General features: G+C 44.9%; 1 protein-coding gene across 1 annotated transcript; it reads left to right on the top strand.

The window, feature by feature from the left end:
- Positions 1–13190: 13190 nt before the first annotated feature.
- Positions 13191–15496, top strand: snai2 (snail family zinc finger 2). Its single transcript, XM_083653581.1, has 3 exons — positions 13191–13388; positions 13657–14184; positions 14654–15496. The coding sequence occupies exons 1-3, from the start codon at positions 13310–13312 to the stop codon at positions 14833–14835; spliced, it is 789 nt and encodes a 262-aa protein (XP_083509707.1). The 5' UTR covers positions 13191–13309; the 3' UTR covers positions 14836–15496.
- Positions 15497–20788: the final 5292 nt, after the last annotated feature.

The following is a 20788-nucleotide window of genomic DNA, read 5'->3' as shown; positions in this document are numbered from 1 at the left end:
TTCCATTTGCCAGCCACAAATGATTTCCAAAGTGTACACCCTTGGGAAACTCTCCTCATTAGTATGCAGTGTTGGCTGAACGCCACCTTTTTGTTGAGCTGCAGTGGCATGCGTTTCCACTATGATCATTGTTCTAGCGGATTAAAAACTTATATATGCACTTGAAGCAAAAAATGTCATGCATAAATCATTGACTTCTGATTATACAGTAAGAGTCGCCCCTAATGAAATTTGCAAATGTATTTGCCACTAGGGAAGCATCCCATCTGGAGCCAGGGCAAGGAACCAGGGCAAGTGACTCACCAGGGCAAGGAGCCAGGGCAAGTGACTCACCAGGGCAAGGAGCCAGGGCAAGTGACTCACCAGGGCAAGTGACTCACCAGGGCAAGTGACTCACCAGGGCAAGGAGCCAGGGCAAGTGACTTACCAGGGCAAGGAGCCAGGGCAAGTGACTCACCAGGGCAAGGAGCCAGGGCAAGTGACTCACCAGGACAAGTGACTCACCAGGGCAAGGAGCCAGGGCAAGTGACTCACCAGGGCAAGGAGCCAGGGCAAGTGACTCACCAGGGCAAGGAGCCAGGGCAAGTGACTCACCAGGGCAAGTGACTCACCAGGGCAAGGAGCCAGGGCAAGTGACTCACCAGGGCAAGGAGCCAGGGCAAGTGACTCACCAGGGCAAGTGACTCACCAGGGCAAGGAGCCAGGGCAAGTGACTCACCAGGGCAAGTGACTCACCAGGGCAAGTGACTCACCAGGGCAAGGAGCCAGGGCAAGTGACTCACCAGGGCAAGGAGCCAGGGCAAGTGACTCACCAGGGCAAGGAGCCAGGGCAAGTGACTCACCAGGGCAAGTGACTCACCAGGGCAAGTGACTCACCAGGGCAAGGAGCCAGGGCAAGTGACTCACCAGGGCAAGGAGCCAGGGCAAGTGACTCACCAGGGCAAGTGACTCACCAGGGCAAGTGACTCACCAGGACAAGGAGCCAGGGCAAGTGACTCACCGCGTGTTCAAAAGCGCAAAAAAACTAGAGACCATCTTTGCGATGGGATCATCACACGCATGACTTAAAAGCAACGTGGGCCAGGGGTGTAAAGAGGGATGGAGATCGAGACCCGGTATCCATCGATACGATGAGGTCTGAGACTAGCGAGAGACGAGAGTCATGTCGTTTCAAATCACTGGTGCACAAACACATACATCGAATGAAGTTTTTGAATTCAATTGAATTGCCTGCCAACCGCCGTTAACTGAACAAAGAAGATTTGAATTGCAGAGGCAGGCGAGTCCAATTTCATTCGGTTGAGAAATTAAACAGTCACAGACTCGCAGTTAAGCAATACCAGTCCTGTTTAAAATTGATTGTCGTCTCATCTTTCCACCAAATAATAGAAAATGATCGATAGTGGTATCGATAAAGCATCACCAATATCACTCAAGACGAATGAGGTAATAGGTCCAGGTCTATTTACCTTAGTTAAAATACTCAAAAGTTTCAAGTCTTTGCCTAACCATTAGGAGTCCTTAGGTATAGTTAAAGTCGATGTTAAAAGTAAAAAAAGTCTTCTGGTTGTTACACCAATCACACATCATTAAACCGACTTCAGGACAGGAAATTGAGTTTGAATTGACTTTCAAATTCAGTTTGACGAGGAGACAATTTTCTCTTAATCATCTTTCTCACCCATACAGTGATGCTTAGGGGTGAGCCCTGTCGGAGACAAGCCGCCTCTCCTTGATGGATGGGAGAGTAATCTTCACGCCATTTTGCAGGACCCCATTTAAAAATGAATGTCTAACATGTGGTCAGCTGAAAAATGTGTCTGCAGCTGGAAGATGAGCGCTTTGTCCTAGCGGGTGACCTCGTACATCCTGACAAAATGCGAGCGGGCGGGCTCCCTTTTCTGCAAGAATCCAAGATTAACTAGGCTGCACCTTTTGTAGCTTTTAAGTGGAGTCAGCACAACACGGCGACGCCATCAGATATTCTCACTGCGACCGATTCGCCCGCCGATGTTTTCTTCAAATAACGTTCTTGTCTGTGACACAATAATGGCAGGGCAGTGAGAGAGAGTAGCGGCGTTAGATTGCAGGGATGATGTGTAAATTGTGATGGTTGACATCTCCATCTACCTGAGGACAGCTGTGGCCCATACCGGATGATGGATGGCCATTTTGCCTAGCAGGTGGAGCAGCTGCCCGCCTGTGTGCTGCGGCAAATGTAGTTTTACTACTGTAAAATTGAGATGGGTTTCACTTATGTGACATTTCTTCGGTGACCTGGAACATATGGTTCCTTGGAGTGTAGCTTTTAATTTGACGTGATGGTCGTTGATATTGTAATGTTAGTGCAGTGTTTAAATGTCCCTGCCTTCAAAAGGATTCATGGTCAATGTAAATTCCATTATGCTGAAGGAAATGTGTAGGCTCACATGCATGTGTGAGAACATAATGACCTCTAAAATGCTGTTGTTCACGTTTGGCGTCCTGGTAGCAGCGGTAGATTCCCTGCCTAGTACCAACATGAGGGTTGCGGGTTCGAGCTCCCGTGTTACCTCCGGCTTGGTCGGGCGTCCATACAGGCACAATTGGCCGTGTCCGTGGGTGGGAAGCTGGATTATGGTCGCTGCACTAGTGCCTCCTCTGGTCGGTCGGGGCGCCTGTTCGGAGGTGGAGGGGAACTGGGGGGGGAACGAGGTGATCCTCCCACACGTTAACGTCCTGCCGGTGAAACGCCTCGCTGTCAGGTGAAGAGAAGCGGCTGGCGACTCCACATGTATCATTTGAAGCATGTGCTAGTCTACAACCCAGATCAGCAGAGGCGGTGGAGCAACGACCGGGACAGCAGTGGGAATTGGCTAAGTGGAATTGGGAAGAAAATGGGAGAAGATAAGAAAAAAACGTGATTTAACAAAAGATTCATGTTCAAATTATAACCTCCATTAAGCGGACAGAGATTCACAGCCAAGGGATCTGCCAAATGCATGTGTGAGAACATAATGAACTGTAGAATTCTGTTGTTGAGGGCCTGACAACCTCCTTACTCCTCGTCACACGGCGTCCTTTTTGTAAAATAGCGTTTACACTTGTGTGACATGCTCGTTCTTTTTCATCTAGAAATGTGCATCATGACAGATGAACAAACTGACTTGATCTTCACGCTGCGTTGGACGAGCTCAAGAATGACTCAATTGGATGACTCAAGAATATCATGTGCTTTGGCCTCGTTCTTTTAAAGCATTTGTCAAAAGAAATCGTATAGAAGCCTTTTATGACCTCTCCGTCAATACCTGCGACCTAGTGACAGCCAGTGCTCTGTGTAGCAGATGGCTGGTGAGTGATAGGTGCAGGAGTAAATTAGTGACTGACACATTTATGGCGCAGCCCCCTGACCTTCCTGATTGTGATGTATGCTTTCTGGCAACAGAGTGCCACCAGATACCAGCCGGGTGCCAGCTTAAATCTGAGGGAATCATTTCACAAACTGTTTCCCTATCACCGGATCTCGAGTCACAGAGATCGGTGTAAGCGGTGTATTGTAGAGATACGCTATAAAGCTTTTACGATTCATTTAGGGGTCAGCTAACCTCACAGTGGGTTTTTTTCTCTCTCCTGGTGACAGGTTCCTTAATTGGATGCAATTAATTGTATTTCCTCAACATATGATATATTGGCGTTTAAGTTTTATGTTAATGGGTTGGGCAAGCGAAGCATGTTCCCTTACATGAGCGACTTAATTACGCTCCGTGAATGAACACACGCAGTCATTATTACATTACCTTGAGTAGCAATAGCCATTCTCCTAAGTGATCTTTACAGCAGAAAATAGCTGGACAGTAGCATGGAAGAAAATATTCCAGTCATATTTGCCAGATTGTTTTCTGATTAACGTTCTGTTTTCTTAAACACAATACAAAATAATATACATCACAACGTATACACACAAAGTAAACCTCTCACCCTAACCCCAACACCCCCCCCCCACCCACGCACGCACACACGCACGCACGCGCACGCGCACACACACACACACACACACACACACACACACACACACACACACACACACACACACACACACACACACACACACAACTCGTCTTCACCACACACACAATTGGACTTGGTTGTCCACATAAATGGTCCATCATAATAGTGGAATGGACACAGATACTTGAAACTAGACACACCTCAACAGACAATCTGTCACAAAACAAGGAAGTAGGCTACACAACAAATACATATTTTTGGCCCATGCATTGAGACACTAAACATGAAAAATGCGACTGCCCCCAGAATATGGCCCATGTCAGGAGCCCTCCAAGAAGGTTAAGTATTCGCCCCATTTTCTAATATATCTTCTAAAGCATTTATAGAGGACATCTTCTTAAATAGGCTGTATCAGGAAGAAGACGCCGGGGCCTGGAGATGGCACCATGCTGTGCATGGGAATCCATGAAAGGATTAAAAACCTCAGCATATGAATGGGAGGCTAGGCTAGATTGAACTGATGCTACACAGGGGACACCAATCTGTTCATCGACAAAATATAAAGTAGGGAAATAAGACAACTCTGGAAAATATCTTGCATGCTAAGACAAACTGTTTATGAATTCAAACTGCTTGACAAGAGACAAATTATTACCAAAGGGATACAGTAAATTCTGGAAAGTCCTGGCTTAAAACATGCAATTCAATTCAACGCAGCTATACAATATATGAATAACTAATGCGTTATAAATGCTTCCTAAGTGTTGACAATTTCACAAGAGAGACTGTTCTTAAGCAAACACTATGATGGTCATATACAGTTTGTCTCACCTTCATACGCAAGATTGGGAACTGGGTTAATTGCTGCTGGGAGCTATTTACAATACAGCCATTGCATGAATTGCAAATGTCGCAAAAGAAACACACAATATCGCAATTTACAGTGAATAAGACCGTCTGCCATCAAGGTTGAGCCAATTAATAGGCACAGCCACCGTACTGTAGTTGGTTGTCAAGGTAACGAATAAACACACTGTCCACATTAATCAAATGTGACCTAAAATTGTCCAGCCCGGCTGCTTAAGAGACTGTAAAGCCTGGGAGAAATACTGCCTTCCTTCCACTGGAAAATGCAGCGGTGGAGGGAGAAGCTCATCTTTAAATATGATACATACTGTAAACCACTAAGGTACCATTTAACCCCTTACTTCTTCTTCTCTGGTCAGCAATATAAGCGACGCGTGGCTCTACCACTGCCTGCGTCTGTGTGGCAGTGCTGACCCTCTACATCAGATGGGCTGCTATATGAGGGGCATATAAATGAGTGTCCTGGTGCCCCCTCCCCCCCCCCCCCCAACGTCCCCCGGTGTCGTCGTCCCCCCGTCCCCCGGTGCCCCCCCCCCCACGCCATGAGAGTTGCCGTGCACTTGCTTCATTAGCCATCAGCCTCCACTAAGCCAGACGACTAACTGCCTCCCCTCTGCATGACAGTCACTTTGTGTGGCAGAAGAGAAAAAAAGTCCACTTTGTTGCACGTTGACTGAAATATTGACAATCATTTCTACGTGTGGCAATTGTTGCTTAATTAAAACGGCGGCGAAAAACATATGGCGACCCCCCTCCCCTCCCCCCCCCCCCCCCCTCGATGAATTCCGTTCAACATCTGGAACAGCTTGCATGGATGATGGACCAAACCAATTCCACTCCCGCACTGCAATATGAGGTGCGATATGGCCGTCTCTCCTCCGCTGCCTGGCTGTGTGTGTGGGGCTGGAGTGTAATATGAAGATGTACTGTGTGTGTGGACAGTGTTACAGTGACAATATAGACTCTCTCTCTCCCAGCTGCCCTTTCGATGGAACAGTCGCTGGAGGAAAATGTTTTCCAGCTCTATTTCAGGGTGCTAACCGTTTGCCATTAAATATTCGGGAAAAAGCTCTCTCGGCATGCAGCGAGCGTGCACACAGAGTACACGTCTCCGGAACATTTTCAGAATATGATGTGTGTGTGAAGCTGCTTGCATCGCCCACCCCCCCCCCCCCCCCCGCGCGCGTTACTTTCTGCCTGCTCATTCCACTACTCCATGCTTTGCACACACCCTTGTTAAGGAATAGTTCTTCTGTGAGCGTCGCCTTGAGCGCAGCACTTCAAACCACGGCCCAAATAGGTCAGTGAATGCATCAGGCTGAATGTTTCAGATTGAAACACAAGTGTAAATCGCTGGATAATATTGGTGACAGCTATATACACTGTAGATCGAGCTGCTGGGTGATAGGCGAAACAGCACTTGCAACGTGTTAACATACATAATTAATGTAAATGTGTACATTCTCACCAGTTCTAAAGATGCCTTAGGGCGATTTCTACCAATTGGATATTTTAAGCTATTTTATCTGTCAGCATTTTTAAATCGTCCAATGGGATTCACTTGCAGCGGAAGCAGCAGATAAGTAATTGCCTATAGGGAAGGTAGAGTGGGGAAATGGTGTATTGTTGAATAGTGTAGATCGGTGGTTCTCAAAGTGGGGTCCGGGGACCCCCAGGGGTCCTTGAGGGGATGCCAGGGGGTCCCCAGCAAAAAGCGTAATCATTTATTGTCACTATAATTCCATCCGTAAGTAAGACACGACAATGATAGAATGTGTGACTAATTTTGGTCATGGGTTTCATACGCTTTCTGTAATAAAACATCTAAAAGCAAACATCTTATCAGATTGGGATCAGTGGTCTAATGTGTCAGTTTAGGGGGCCTTGATGTGACAACGTTTCAGAACCACTGGTGTAGATATGCCATGCTGTGTAGTCCTCTGGCAGCTGGGAATCGAACCAGGAACCTCTGTCATGGAAGGACACTCTAGCAAGGAGGCTAAAGCGCATGGGCTCTAGCGTCCGTCACATCTTGAGGCGTTGGGGAGTGAGGGTTACGCACGCACTGCACAGCACTACCTGCTGGCTATACCATTACATAGATACTGCTTATTGTCCTCACTATATATCTCAATAGATCAAGATCAAACTTGCTGACAGTTTCCTTCATGGCTGCCTCCAATATGAGCTGATCCAGATTGGGATCATTCTCTTTTTCGAGACAGCTTAACGATCGGAGTCTTTCTCGATATCGACGGTCACTATCGATATTTTTCTTTTATTTGTTCGAAAGACGAGAAGACAATATATTCTTAACAGAACTGGTATTGCTTTGATTGCTCAACGGTGGCTCTGTGACTATGATTTCTGAACAGAATACAATTTGCCTATTAGCCTGGTGAGGCAATTCAATTCTTCTTTGTTCAGTTGACGGCGGTTGGCAGGCAATTCAATTGAATTCAAAAACTTTAAATCGATGCATGTTTGTGCAGCAGAAGTGATTTGGGAGGCGGTATCGATAAGCTCAGGCCACATCGGGTTTAGAGAATTTATCGATCGACACCGGGTCTCGATCGATCCCCATCCCTAATCCAGATATTCAAGTTGGGAGTCCAACGAGTCACGCCTGGTTCCCTCCCCGCCTGCCTGACACACTGACACATTTCACTCGGCCACCACCATCTTTGTGACAAAGGACCTTTGTCACTTGGCCAAACTGCTCTTTGATTTAGGACATAAACTGAATGGGGGAAGGGTTGGGCGTCAGGGGCATAAATTTGTCAATGACATGTCAACGTCTTTCATTCTGTAGTAAGTGGAACCTCCAGTACATCACACAGATTGCTCCTGACCTATGGCCATTGAATGGACCGGCTCAGCTCAATATTCCTTGCACAGTATGAACACCACTTGCTATGCTGGAGCCCTGCTGAAGAAATACACCTGAAATGATGATGATGATGATGAAAGAACGAGGAGATATTAGGCACTGCCATGCAGTCAGTCTGACTCCTATTTCTCAGCATGCAGAGCACATTTCTTAAATACAAACGGCACTGATAGCCTTCACCTTCAACCCACGGTGAAAAGAAACATACTCTCCTCAACCCCAGTTTATAGTTACAGAAGCAACATCAATTTTGTGAAGCCCTTGGGGGATCCAGGAGCGTATAAAACACACTGGAACAGTGGGACGTGAAATACTCCTCAGGTTGCCATAGGATGGACGTTGCTATTATTCCAAGAAGCTGCAAAGGATCAAGAAAGGATAGCAGGCTATCAGCGGGGTGTGCCAGTTCACTAAGATTTTAAATAGCCCATGTATAAAGTGTGTTCAGGATTGGCAATGCAGCTATAGGCTACTTTAATGTTGCTGAATATCCCTATGGATGAAAAGAGGGCTGCCACAGCGCTGGCTGGAGGAACTGCGGGTAGCCTATACCTTCATTATCCCAGCACTGAGGCAATGAGGTTTCTGCAAGCACACATTTCATGCAAATCATACAATAATGAAAAGGTCTTTCCACACCAGGCCCATCATAAGTGAACTGTCCCCCACAGTGCGTTGCACAAACGTGATTATTAGGTTGTAAAAGGCTTTATCATTCAACGGATCACTGTAGGTTATTGGCACATAAATCTTGGTGCGCAGTAGCCATATGGATTCAAATTACATTGCCAAAAAAAGTAAATCGCAAATGCAATATTTCCGTTTTAGTAATGCCCATAATAATTAACCACCTACGTGCGACTGCACTGATATCAGTGTAGATGTAAGTGCGGAAAGGTCTGAAGCTTACCTGATTTAGTAACAGGTGGCGATGTGTTATTAGATCCCTTGGACTCGCAGCATCAATCCCTCAGGAGATGCTTTCTTAGTTAATTTATGCAACGGTTGCTAAAACATCTCTGTGAAATCACAATGCATCCCTTGTGGCAGCAGCGTCGCCCACACGGCATCCTGGTCCACTACCACTGTAGCAATGTGCAGAAAGCGACCAGCACCCGGCAGCACTTACATGGAAAACGAGATTTTTCCATATTTCCTCAGCAGCGACGATTCGAGCGGTTCCTCTCCGTCGACCTCTCCGGGCAGGGCAGGCAGGCACTGGCTCCAGTTTCACATCTCTCTCGCATCGTGCAGCTGCCAAAATGACCGAAGCTGCTGCCTGGAAATCACATGCGATTTGTTTCAACGCGCGTCATGCATTTTACTCAGGCTATAACGTTACCAGCGCAACTCTGTATAGTCCATAAATATGAGATGCATTTACTTTTTTATTGTATTTTTTAGCGACATCTGCAATGTCCTACATTATATCCGTGTGCTAAAACACGGAACGATACATTTGACAAAACGTGGTAAATTTGCGCGCACTGCGGTCCTATGAATTCATTTGGGAGTCCTCTGACAGCATGCAGCGCAAATGTGACAAAAGGTCACAAAGAAAAAGTGGGAAGAGGTTTTTCGCCTTTTCTCCCCTAAACGGAGATGTCAAAGATTTGCATAATAGAGCAGGTGGTTCTCAACGTGGGGTCCGGGGACCACCAGGGGTCCTTGAGAGGTGTCCAGGGGGTCCAGCAAATTAATGAATTACCATATTACACTTCACCGTTATTTCATTTACGATAAGATAACAGAATGAATGAAGAAGAAAGACTATCATGGAATTCCGGAGAAAATCATATCTAACAATAATATACTCATTATTTTGGTCCAAATCTCATCAAATGGGGGCTCCCGCCGGTCCGTGGCCCTAATCTGCACTACATTAGGGGTCCTTCCTTGATATGAAAAAGGTTGAGAATCACTATAAAGGACAAGGGCTCATATAGGCTTAACTTTGGCCTATATGTGGTAGGCTATTAAAGCTTATAAGGTTAATTTCCCCATTGTTGCACCGGCAGGCTAACATGACATGGGTTTGTGTGTACAGCACTGAACAGCACCACAGCTGATCCTCCACACATTCGGCTACAGATGCATTCGTATGGCGAGTCTTCCCTGAGGCCCTTCTGCGTGAGCAGCTGCGCAGGTGGAGCAGGTGCAGCTCATTCTCTATTCTGTTATCGCGCCAGCGAAGATTCTTCCCACCGTCTGGCTGCCCGTTGGATCTTCATCTGATATAGCTGCCTGAGATGAACGCCAGAGAAAGTCCTTGAGCCACAACAGCTCATTCAGACACCTATCTGGGATAAGTGAGAGGCACTTGCTCATCTCATCGGCTTATTCACAGTCTGGATGGGGAAAAACCACCCAGATCAACTCTGTTATTGTGAGAGGCTTCATAATAAGGGGCAAAAAACCAACAACTGAATCCTGATGTCCCAACAGCCTACAGCAGTTTTCGGGGCTATCTGCTCTCCCATAGGCAATAGGTCGCGTCGGATGGGCCATGCCAAGGGGAATGATGTGATTCTGAGATAATGGGCATGCTCAGTGACTTCACACATGGCTAAACTACAGTAATCCTTCTGTATTTCTTCTCAGTGCGAGGCTCCCCAGTCCTGTTTCAGTCCGTAATGTCGCTAACTGTGGTTATGGAACCATGGCTAATGTACGCCGGCCCCTGTAGTGGATCTAATATGGCTTTGAGGTGTTGTCTGGTCTCAGCAGAGGCTTCGTAACGCCTTCGTTACACACTTCAGTTCAGTCACAAGCCCACCACGGAGAACAAGTGGGACTTGACCTCATGAGCATCTACTGAGCAATCCTGTCTCCAACAAAACCTCTTCCTGGTTCTTAATGACAAGATTTGGAGTTTCAGGTGAATTTGTGTAGCTAAATGCTATCCGTGGAATACACTACTCTGTGTATACAGGGCTGAGGAGGCAAGGCCACCTCTGTGTTAAGGAAATATGGTCTTAATGAACTACCTGTGCTATTTAGAGTGATATGATTTGAGTCAGCACACCAAATTATTAGCCCACACAACAGAGATGCTCACAAGTCTTTTTTTCTGCGAGTACAAGTCAACTCTCAAGTCTTTGAGGGGCAAGTCAATGTCAAGTTTCAAGTCTCTTAAGGATGAGCATTCAATCATCTGTTGGATGCTATTCAGTCTGCTTAGAACACTAGCTAAAACTAAGCAATTCAAAGCAGGTACTGTATTATCCTCACTCCTTTATAGCATACCAGCATTGATTGGCTGACATTATTAGTAGACATTTCCTAATGCGCAAATGGATGAATAAATACATAAATAAATAGGCCTCAATAAAGATTATTCATGAGCCCCAAATCTCAAGTTCGAGTCGACTCTCAAGTCTTTTGAGGATGAGTCTCAAGTCACTGTGTGTGACTTAAGTGTGACTCGAGTCCAAGTCACAAGTCACAAGTCCCCATCTCTGCCATGCACACAATAAAGGCGTTTTAACTTTTTCTGCAAAGATGTGTGACTTTGATGATGATGTTTTTTGGGAGGATGAGCCGTCCCGACCACTAGAAATGAGCTATATCCCCTTCTCTGTCTACTGACACCAAATGATTGCCTTATTCATTATTGTCAGTCTCACAGCATGCTTGTGCTCTGAATGCAGAGTGCAGTATTGAATTCAGCGACACGCAAAGTGCAGAGAAGCCCGTTTCTACCTGGCCACGCCTCCTCTGCTTCGCTTTGATATGGTTTGCTGGCTACGCTACATTGATTACAAAGTAATATCTCATCTCAGCACAGGGCTTAGCGCTAGATCACCACAAAACACCCCCTATTGCACAATGCTCAGCCCAACCTCTTCGCCATGTTATGCCATGCACCAAGAGCGTTACTGTATGTGTGACTGTGACAGTAGGCAAGAGTTATTATGCAGAGATAACCTTCCCTTCCCTTTATAATCCAACGGGGCACAAAGGGAAACTATGCATGATCTGCAATTATGTTTTATAGATAAGATAAGCAGTTCACAATTAACTTAATGCGTGGCCCAGACATAAGGAGCTTTTCATATCTGCTGACCTAGCCAATCCAACTGCTCCAGGACCTGCTTTTCAATATTCCCAAAGCTAAGCCTTTCCTTTGTTTTGTTTTGTTTCCTTTCCTCTTTGCCTTGTTCATTTAGATATATAACCCACACCTCCCATTCAAGGGAGTTGGACACAAGGGGGCGTCGACTGCTAAGTTTGCCTCTCCCCGTCCTGCTCAGCAGCAGAGGTAAATGAGATTATGCTATCTGACCTTGAGACACTACACTTAAATTTACATCTCAAGGAGGGATGCCTTATTGCATTATTGGCAAGGAAAATGTGTGGTTTTTCCACCATACACTATTGCATTAGGAAAGCCCTTCTCTGGCAAACCGACAGAATAACAATGCGGCTGGCAGGATGCATTTCCATCCAATTCCTGGTTTGAGCATTGCACCATGTGAAGGCATAGATTTGTCTATTCAATGTATTTGGATAAACATAATATTAAAATATGTAGGCTCTAATAGCCTACATAGAAAATAAACTTTACTCATCTCTGCCAGTCATCATAATTACCATTTATTATTAGTGTTAGTGTGTTAGTTATTAGTGGTCTGATGTTTTTGTTTTGCTGTTCTCCAAGTTTAAAGTGCCACCCATAGGCTACACAAGTCTCCAGAGGTTTGCAACACAGCAATCATCAACAACAACTTGTACATTCCAGTGATTGCACTGGTGATGAAAGACCCCTCATCTCTCTCCTCAGCTATACTATTTCTGTTCTTGGAGCCGAACTCGTACATTATTATTCTGTGGCTGCAGGAAAATGTTAGGGCAACAGAGTGAGTGCAACACTGGTTGCTTGTCATTTTGGTGATCTAAGTATTTAAAGTCATCTTGCTGTGGCAGCACTCATTGTAAGGCCCCGTGGGTAAGAGCATCAGCTTAATGTATTTTTTATAATGTATCTGCAAAATGAATCAGTTCATTGCTGTAAATCCATGCAGCCCCTTCCATAAAAGTACACACACACACACACACACACACACACACACACACACACACACACACACACACACACACACACACACACACACACACACACACACACACACACACACACACACACACACACACACACACACACACACACACACACACGAACACACCCACCCACACACACACAGGTCCACCTCCACCACAAAGCACCTGTCTTACTAGAGGAGGTGGCTATAACCCCGCCCATTAGGGTTTTACGCGCACGTATAAAAGTCTATTCTACAAGCTTCTGTGGTCAAAGTGCGTTTTAATTGGTTTGACGTCCCCGTCTATGTAAATAGGGGGCAGCTGGCTCCTCCCATGCACCTGATAGGGGAGTATTTACAGCTCTTTACAGCTACCCACTGCACTGTCTCCAAGAGCGCAGCGCCGCACACCATGACACTCCACCGGACTATGCAGTAGGGATTTCTTGACACAGCAAACTGTCGCTCAGCGCTGTATCTTCCACACTAAAAGTTTTCCCAAGTCTCCCACTTGTTTTCCAAGATGCCACGCTCCTTTCTGGTCAAGAAACATACAAACTTCGCTAAGAAGCCCAATTATAGTGAGCTGGAAAGCCCCACAGGTAAAGTTTTCAAAGTTCATTGATTGAATCCGCAGCTCCAGTGTAACCTTGCAAACTTGTGCGAGTTGTTGTTTACATGCAGTCACGTCGATACATCGTGTTTCATTGTTTTGATTCTTCAGTTTGTTTTTATTTTTTTTACTTCGGCCAACTTTGAAATCTGTGCTTTGCAGTGAAGCGATGCAAGTCCTTCCATACAGGCGCAGGTTTACATCCAGACAAATGGACTACACGTCACTCATTTAATGTTTTGTCTTTATTTTTTCAGTCTTCATTTCACCGTATATCTACAAGGGCCTTCCCCTGCCTGTCATCCCACAACCGGAGGTCCTGAGCCCGGCAGCGTACAGCCCCATCACCGTATGGACTACCAGCAACCTCCCGCTGTCCCCGCTTCCCAGTGACCTGTCCCCGATCTCTGGATACCCCTCCTCGCTCTCCGACACCTCCTCCAAAGACCTCCACAGCGGCTCCGAGAGCCCGAGGAGCGACGAGGATGACCCGCTGCTGCTGGCCAAGCTGACAGACCCTCACGGAGTGGAGGCAGAGAAATTCCAGTGCGGTTTGTGCAGCAAGTCCTACTCCACGTACTCTGGACTGCTCAAGCACAAACAGCTGCACTGCGACGCCCAAACGAGGAAATCGTTCAGTTGCAAATACTGCGAAAAGGAGTATGTTAGCCTTGGGGCGCTCAAAATGCACATCAGGACTCACACCTTGCCCTGTGTTTGCAAGATATGCGGCAAAGCCTTCTCCAGACCCTGGCTGCTCCAAGGACATATCAGGACGCACACCGGTGAGTTCACCCACAGAGGCCTCCTGAGTGAAGGGGCAAGGCAGTGGAGCCTTATTGGCTTTTTCAATTATAGCCTCTTCGATTCAACCTGTTGCATTATTTACTAACCTTTACACCCCATCTCATTCAATTATACAGTGCAGACTGTTGCACTGCTTAGTGCATTTATTCTGTTGTCTGTCTCTAAGGCTGCATATAAAGTGAGGATTTCAACCCACACACACCATTATTCCCAAAGAGAAACTTTTGATGGTGGTGTTAAGAATAGAATAACATATTAGTTTTTTTCCTTTGAACTTAATGTCATGCATGACATTCAACACAGTGCTTTTCCTTGCCACATAATGCAGCCACCCAACAACATTCTAGGCCAAGATGTTTAACAGAAGTAACTGCTGCACACCGTTACATCTGTGTATGTATATCTGTGTATGATCCACTGACCATGTCCTTGTCTCTCTCTTGACAGGAGAGAAGCCATTTTCCTGTCCCCACTGCAATAGGGCTTTCGCGGACAGGTCCAACCTCAGGGCTCACCTACAGACCCATTCGGATGTGAAAAAATACCAATGCAAGAACTGTTCCAAAACCTTCTCCAGAATGTCTCTTCTGCACAAGCATGAGGAATCTGGTTGTTGTGTAGCACATTGAACTGAGATGCTGCTCCACCAGAAACCGGCCCAGGAGAACTGTCAGGGAATAACGTTGAGTGTTCGTTCCAAATATGCAGACTTTTGTACGACTGATGATCTCGATTCCATTTCGGAGTATAAATAGCTCTGCCATGTGCTTCTAGTTTCAAGCAGTGTTTCCGCGATTGCAATCAGTGTTGAGCTTTGTCATACCATGTACTCACCTACCTGTGCTATTCATGCACTTTTCTGCATGTTTAGAGATGTTTTATACGCATTCACAATGTTATCTTTTAATGTTTGTACCCGTTTGTGCCAATGTCTCTCAATGGCTGCCTTTGGTTAGAATGGAATCCTCTCAACTTTTTATATGAACCACACACGACAGTAAAAACATAAACACCATGGGATATTGAAGCCATCGTTATAGGGAACAAGTGCAAACTTATTTTTAAGAGTGAAATTATTACAACTTTTGCACAGTCGTTAGTCCGAAACTATTTGCCAGCACTCAAAATAGCAATACATTGTTTCAAGTGCCTCAGTTTTACTTGGCAATTGTGTATTTTTAAACAGTTTTGGTTTTATATTTTTATATATTGAATGTAAGTGTGACTGAGATGATTGTATATTAACAGTGAAAACTGTGACGCTGAATGAATGATTTTGATATTTTCATGATGCTTTGAAAAATAAAGTTTCATGACATTTTTGTATAAATCTGGAATTTGTAAATTGCTTTCTCAGCGAAGCCGTTAGCCTCTGTGTTTGATGTCGGAGCAGCTCTTTCAGATTCACGCAGATTCATTACTGTCACACAATTCAATGAATAATTTCCACCAAACCAAAAGATATTGAATCCAGCTAGAACTGTCTCATGTTACGGAGACGTGGAAATGAGGAGTAAAGATGACTCAGCCCTGAATCAAGACTCAACCTGTCCCTGTGAACCTGTCCAGACATCAAACAACCTTGAAATTTAACACATGCTAGCTATATTGATCTGCACTCACTTGTTACACTCTTTGAGTACCCATGCCCCTTTCTTTACCCGAGCAAGTGTAACTTTTCAATGGAAAAGTAGAAAGTTATCTATTGCAATCATAACGAAACTTGACAGAATCTCTTATAACCACCTGTTAACACTGTTATCAAAGTTAAACCCAACTTGAAACAAATGTTTTTTTTTCTATTTTACTACTCACTCAGCAATCAGTGCTAGGGCACAGATTCTAGTATGTTTTCACAAAAAAGCTCAAATTTGCATTTGCTTTGACAACCTCCTTGAATTCTTTCTGGGATGCTTGCCACCGGGGATTAAATAGACTTCCTCGGGCTACATTCTGTTGTCTTTTACCATATGTTGTCTACTTGCACCACATAGAAAGAACAAAAAAAAAGCGCACTTCCCCTTAAGGGATACAGTCAAAGTTGAACTCTTTCTTCTGACAAAGCCTCTGAGCGCATGTTCCCCTGCGTGCCCTAAAAGCTGCTGACCTGAAAGATGTGAACTGACAATTAGACACTTGTTTTGCTCGCCGCGAGGGGCTGAACACCCCGGTAGGTACGATCCTCCTCGCTGTGAGTCATCCTCAAGCTATTCCAGGTGCTCTCCGCGTTGGCCCAGGTGGCTCCAGGCTCTTCAACCTCACTGGAAAGCAGGTGCAGCCACCAGCGCCGACGCAAACCACCGCTAAAGGCCCCCTACTGCAGCAACCTCAACCGTGATTTAATGTGGAAACCTTACAAGCTGCAGGTCCTATTATTCAGATCCTTTACCTCGTAAAAGGCAAGTGCCATCAAGGGGGCACTCTGAATTGCTGTGGTTGGTGCAGTGTTGTTTTTCTCACCATTCTTCGGGGAAGCTAAAATACCTTTCATTGCATACAAGACATTATTATCCTGGTTAAAAACCAATAAGTAGCCTAATTTATGCACAATATAGCCCACTAATTAGCATCATGATCATCTTGCAAGATGATGACTTTTTTACAACAACAATTATCTACCTGGCTGATTTCTCAGATAACAACAACACGTTAAATGCTTTTGACTCAGATGGATATTTGATTTAGCAGTTGTGATGGGAGTGGGAGGAGGAGAAGCCGGGGTTCATTTGTATTATAGGATGTGTGAGATAAATATTTGTTATGGGTGGAAATGGTTCGTCACGCTATTGTGCATAATTTGGCAAATCTGCAATGCAGGTATTCAGTGGCTGTTTTGCAAATCAGGTCAAGATCTCTACAGTGAAATATTGTGAGGATAAAGTTTAATTTATTTTATTTATGGGACAATGCACATTCATGTAAATGTGTCGCAGTGTTAGCCAGATGGCTAATTTTCAACTGGAACTCCAGTTTGAGTGCCAGTGAGACCCACACACACACACACACACACACACACACACAGGGACCTTCTAGCTAAATGAATGAATCAGATGGTTACATCAATATACTGTATGCACAGTGGCTAGCACGCGTGCGCGTGCACACACACACACACACACACACACACACACACACACACACACACACACTTCATGATAAATTTGTCTTTGACCCCTCCTGGCTCGTCCTCCATGCGCCGGCCAGGAGCGGTGGGGAGCTGCTATGAGGCAACAATGCTAACCACTGAGCCACCATTTCATTCATTCCTAAGAGTCAACTGAAATTAAAATATGTGAAGGCTAACTTACGTCATTCCTAATTTTCAGCACAAATAAAACAAGCTATTTCACCACAATAAGTTCAGTTTAGTTGATTTGTCCCGTTTAATGACACTAATAAACTTTGAATTCATTACATTTTTATTAGCGTGGCGCATCACATGTGAAATGAACTCCTGACTCGACACAGATAAAGCACCTGGGGACACATACAATTTCAGACAACACTCCATGTAAAGCAGGGCGCATCTTTCAGAAAACCTGCTGACTTGATGGCAAATGGGGGCGTGTGAGTCCTTTATGACCATCAAGTGGAACAAATAAAGTTAAGGGCATCCTCTGAGGGCTGATTGGCCGAGGCAGAGCGTGATCTGCAGCCCTCCTCTCTAAACCCGTCACATCAGAAAGGAGATGATTGTCTATTCCGCCTTACTCCAATCGCCTGGAGGAAGGTTTGCCTGTTTAAGTGCAGCCTCCCGCATCTTGTTAAAGGCTATTCCCTTTCATTTCCGTTATCACGTCAAGTGACTCGCTCGCTATTTAGAATGGCCTTTCCTATTCTCCAGATAATACTGTTTGCCTCTAATTGTGTTATAGCCTCTATCGCATTGAGGCTGTACTTGTTGTCGAATTGAATTCGTGCAGCTAGCAAAATAATTTCAGCGGGCTGGGGTGGATGAATCCGTTTGAAGTTTCTCTGTGTGTTATGTTTTTTTTTTTATGTTTGTCTCATTAAAGTAAAAGGGGTACGGGGGCACAAACAGTTATTTTAATGGCTGAAACCGCCTCGACGTTCAAGCGGGGAACAAGGAGCAAGGAGATGATGGCCCATGTGACGTGTGGCAGGAGGAGATGGTCGTGTGCGTCTGAGAGATGGTAGCCCGACCCTCCATGTGGGTCAGGAATAATTTGCTCTGCAAGAGGAGAGTCGAGCGGAGACAGACGAGGCTGTGTTGGCTTAATCAATAGCTCTGTGGTCTTTTCTGGTTGCCTTCTTCTTCTTCTGGAGCAAAAGTCAGCTGTCAAAGGATCCTGTGATCATACTTACTTGATTGTATTTCCTCCTCCTTATTATGTGCGACTCACAGACCTCATGACCGCAGCCTCTCTGTAAACAACATGGCCTTTTGTAGCACGCAGATTATTTGGAGGCTCGCGCGACATGCCCTCATCAAGACACGGTTTCCATTACGACGATGGCAATCATTAGGGTTAACCTGTGAACATCGTGCGTTGTATTTAAATTGCATCTTCGACTGATGCTGTGTTAACGATCAGCCACATCTGCATATTATTTTTATACTCGGAACCAATTTGACCTCATCGGGCGCAGTTTGAACCTTACAGGCATCTTCTATCATTATTATTTCATTATTTCCCAGTTTGAGGTCCGCAGCATAACACTTTAAACTGTCCAATCAGTTTTTCCACAATTAAATATTGAGTACAGCCTCAAAATGCAGAACAGCTGATGAATACAGCTGCAATAGAGCTGTGCAGGTGTGGAAACTATGACAAGTGAACATTGCGACCACATGGTTTGTCACAGAGGAGACAGATGTCAGTTGATTTGGATTTCATCTCCTCGAGCACGCAGCAGCACCATCTCACAGGAGATGGAGACCATGCAGGAGAAAAATGCGTTTTGCAGGTTTATCTCATTCTCCCGCTGCATTTTTAGACAAGGTGGTGCTCGGAGTTTGATTGGCACGATTGATTGACTGGTTGTCAATTTCACAAGGTGGTGCTGGAAAATTCACAGAGTGTTCCAGCACTACTTGGGGACAGCCTTCTTTTAATAATGATGATAATGGTCTCCTTTTTAAGGAGGAGAGATTGCTGAGCTTTAAGCGGTTTAGACCTGAGCGCTGCCTTCGACACCGTTGATCAGCCAATTTTAATTGAATGCCCCGAGCAGTGCGTGGGCATCACCGGCCGTGCTCTGGGCTGGCTCATCTCCTTCCTCACTAATAGAAACTTCTCTGTCACCACTGGCAGCTCATCATCCCATTCAGCAAACATCATACGCGGGGTGCCGCAAGGCTCAGTTCTTGGTCCAATCCTTTTATTCCACTGTACATGCTTCCCCCATCGCCTTATAATCTGACAGCACAATATTCAATCTCAACTCACTGCTACGCCAACGAGACCGAGCAATAACTCCTGTTTTACCCTGACAATCCAAACAACCTCAAACAAGTGCTGAATGTCTCAGACCTTTTTTTAACTACTTAACTTATTTTCAACCCACTTTGTATCTTTACAATGTCAGTAATTATGAAGATGGGCAGCCTTTACCTTGTCTTCATGTTTTCCTTCTCTGAGTTTATTCGAGCACTTCCGCATCCAGAATGATGCAAAACACATCATTCTGTACAGGAAGTGAACAGATCTTGCTCGAGGGCGGCTTTGAAGGCAGCTGTTATTGTTTATTTTTATTTTCTCTGTATGCACATCCATGGAGAATGCATTGAGAGCCTTAACGAGCGTTAATGACCCATACCAGCTGGTGGGGGCGGAGTTTCTGCAGGCAGTCAAACATGGATTACTCGATGCAGAAAACATATACACAAGGTAAGCACTGTCCATCTGCTGTATATTGCTGAGATTATAATGATAAAAAAAATCGGCAAAGCCTTCCTTTAATTACATCAAATCTGAAACCATTTTATTTGATCCTTCCATCTCCTGAAGCATAATTCAGAATAAATTAACAAGTCTGTCTGGAAGCAAACCGATGGGCAGAAACTTGGAGGTGGTTTTTGACAGCGATTATTCATTTTGATTTGTGCCATTTCTTGTGTTTTTATATGAAGCAATTTCAACTCTGTTTTTAGATGCTTTAGAATCAGATCAAGAATATCAATGAGATGTATGAGATGTATTGAAATTCCTGTCATAAGCTACTTCAATATACACATGCATGCAAATGTGGATCTGGCAATCTGGACTGCTCTATACGATCTCATTTGCAATTAGATTAGCATCTAAATTGATATTTAGGCATCAAAAAATACAAATAGGCTCCAGAAATGACACAATACAATGTATTTTCGCTTTGCCACGAATGAAGAAAAAGATTCAAGATCTATCCTTTTTGCTATTCAAACTGTACATCCCCATTTCCTCAGTTTTGCTTAACTAAATAACACCTGTAAGGGTATTTCATGTAATATTCATGATAAGAAGACTTTTCGGATGGTAATTGTCAGCAATGATGCTTTCAAAATATTAAATGTTCATGTTTCCCTCGTTTATTAAAACGTCAACACAAAACTTGACATGCTTCTTTTGGGTAAAGTTT

Source organism: Poromitra crassiceps (genome assembly GCF_964638095.1).
Source record: "Poromitra crassiceps genome assembly, chromosome: 17".
Taxonomy (NCBI): domain Eukaryota; kingdom Metazoa; phylum Chordata; class Actinopteri; order Beryciformes; family Melamphaidae; genus Poromitra; species Poromitra crassiceps.
Note: the sequence above shows the minus strand (reverse complement) of the source record. Positions and strands in the feature narration are given on the sequence as shown.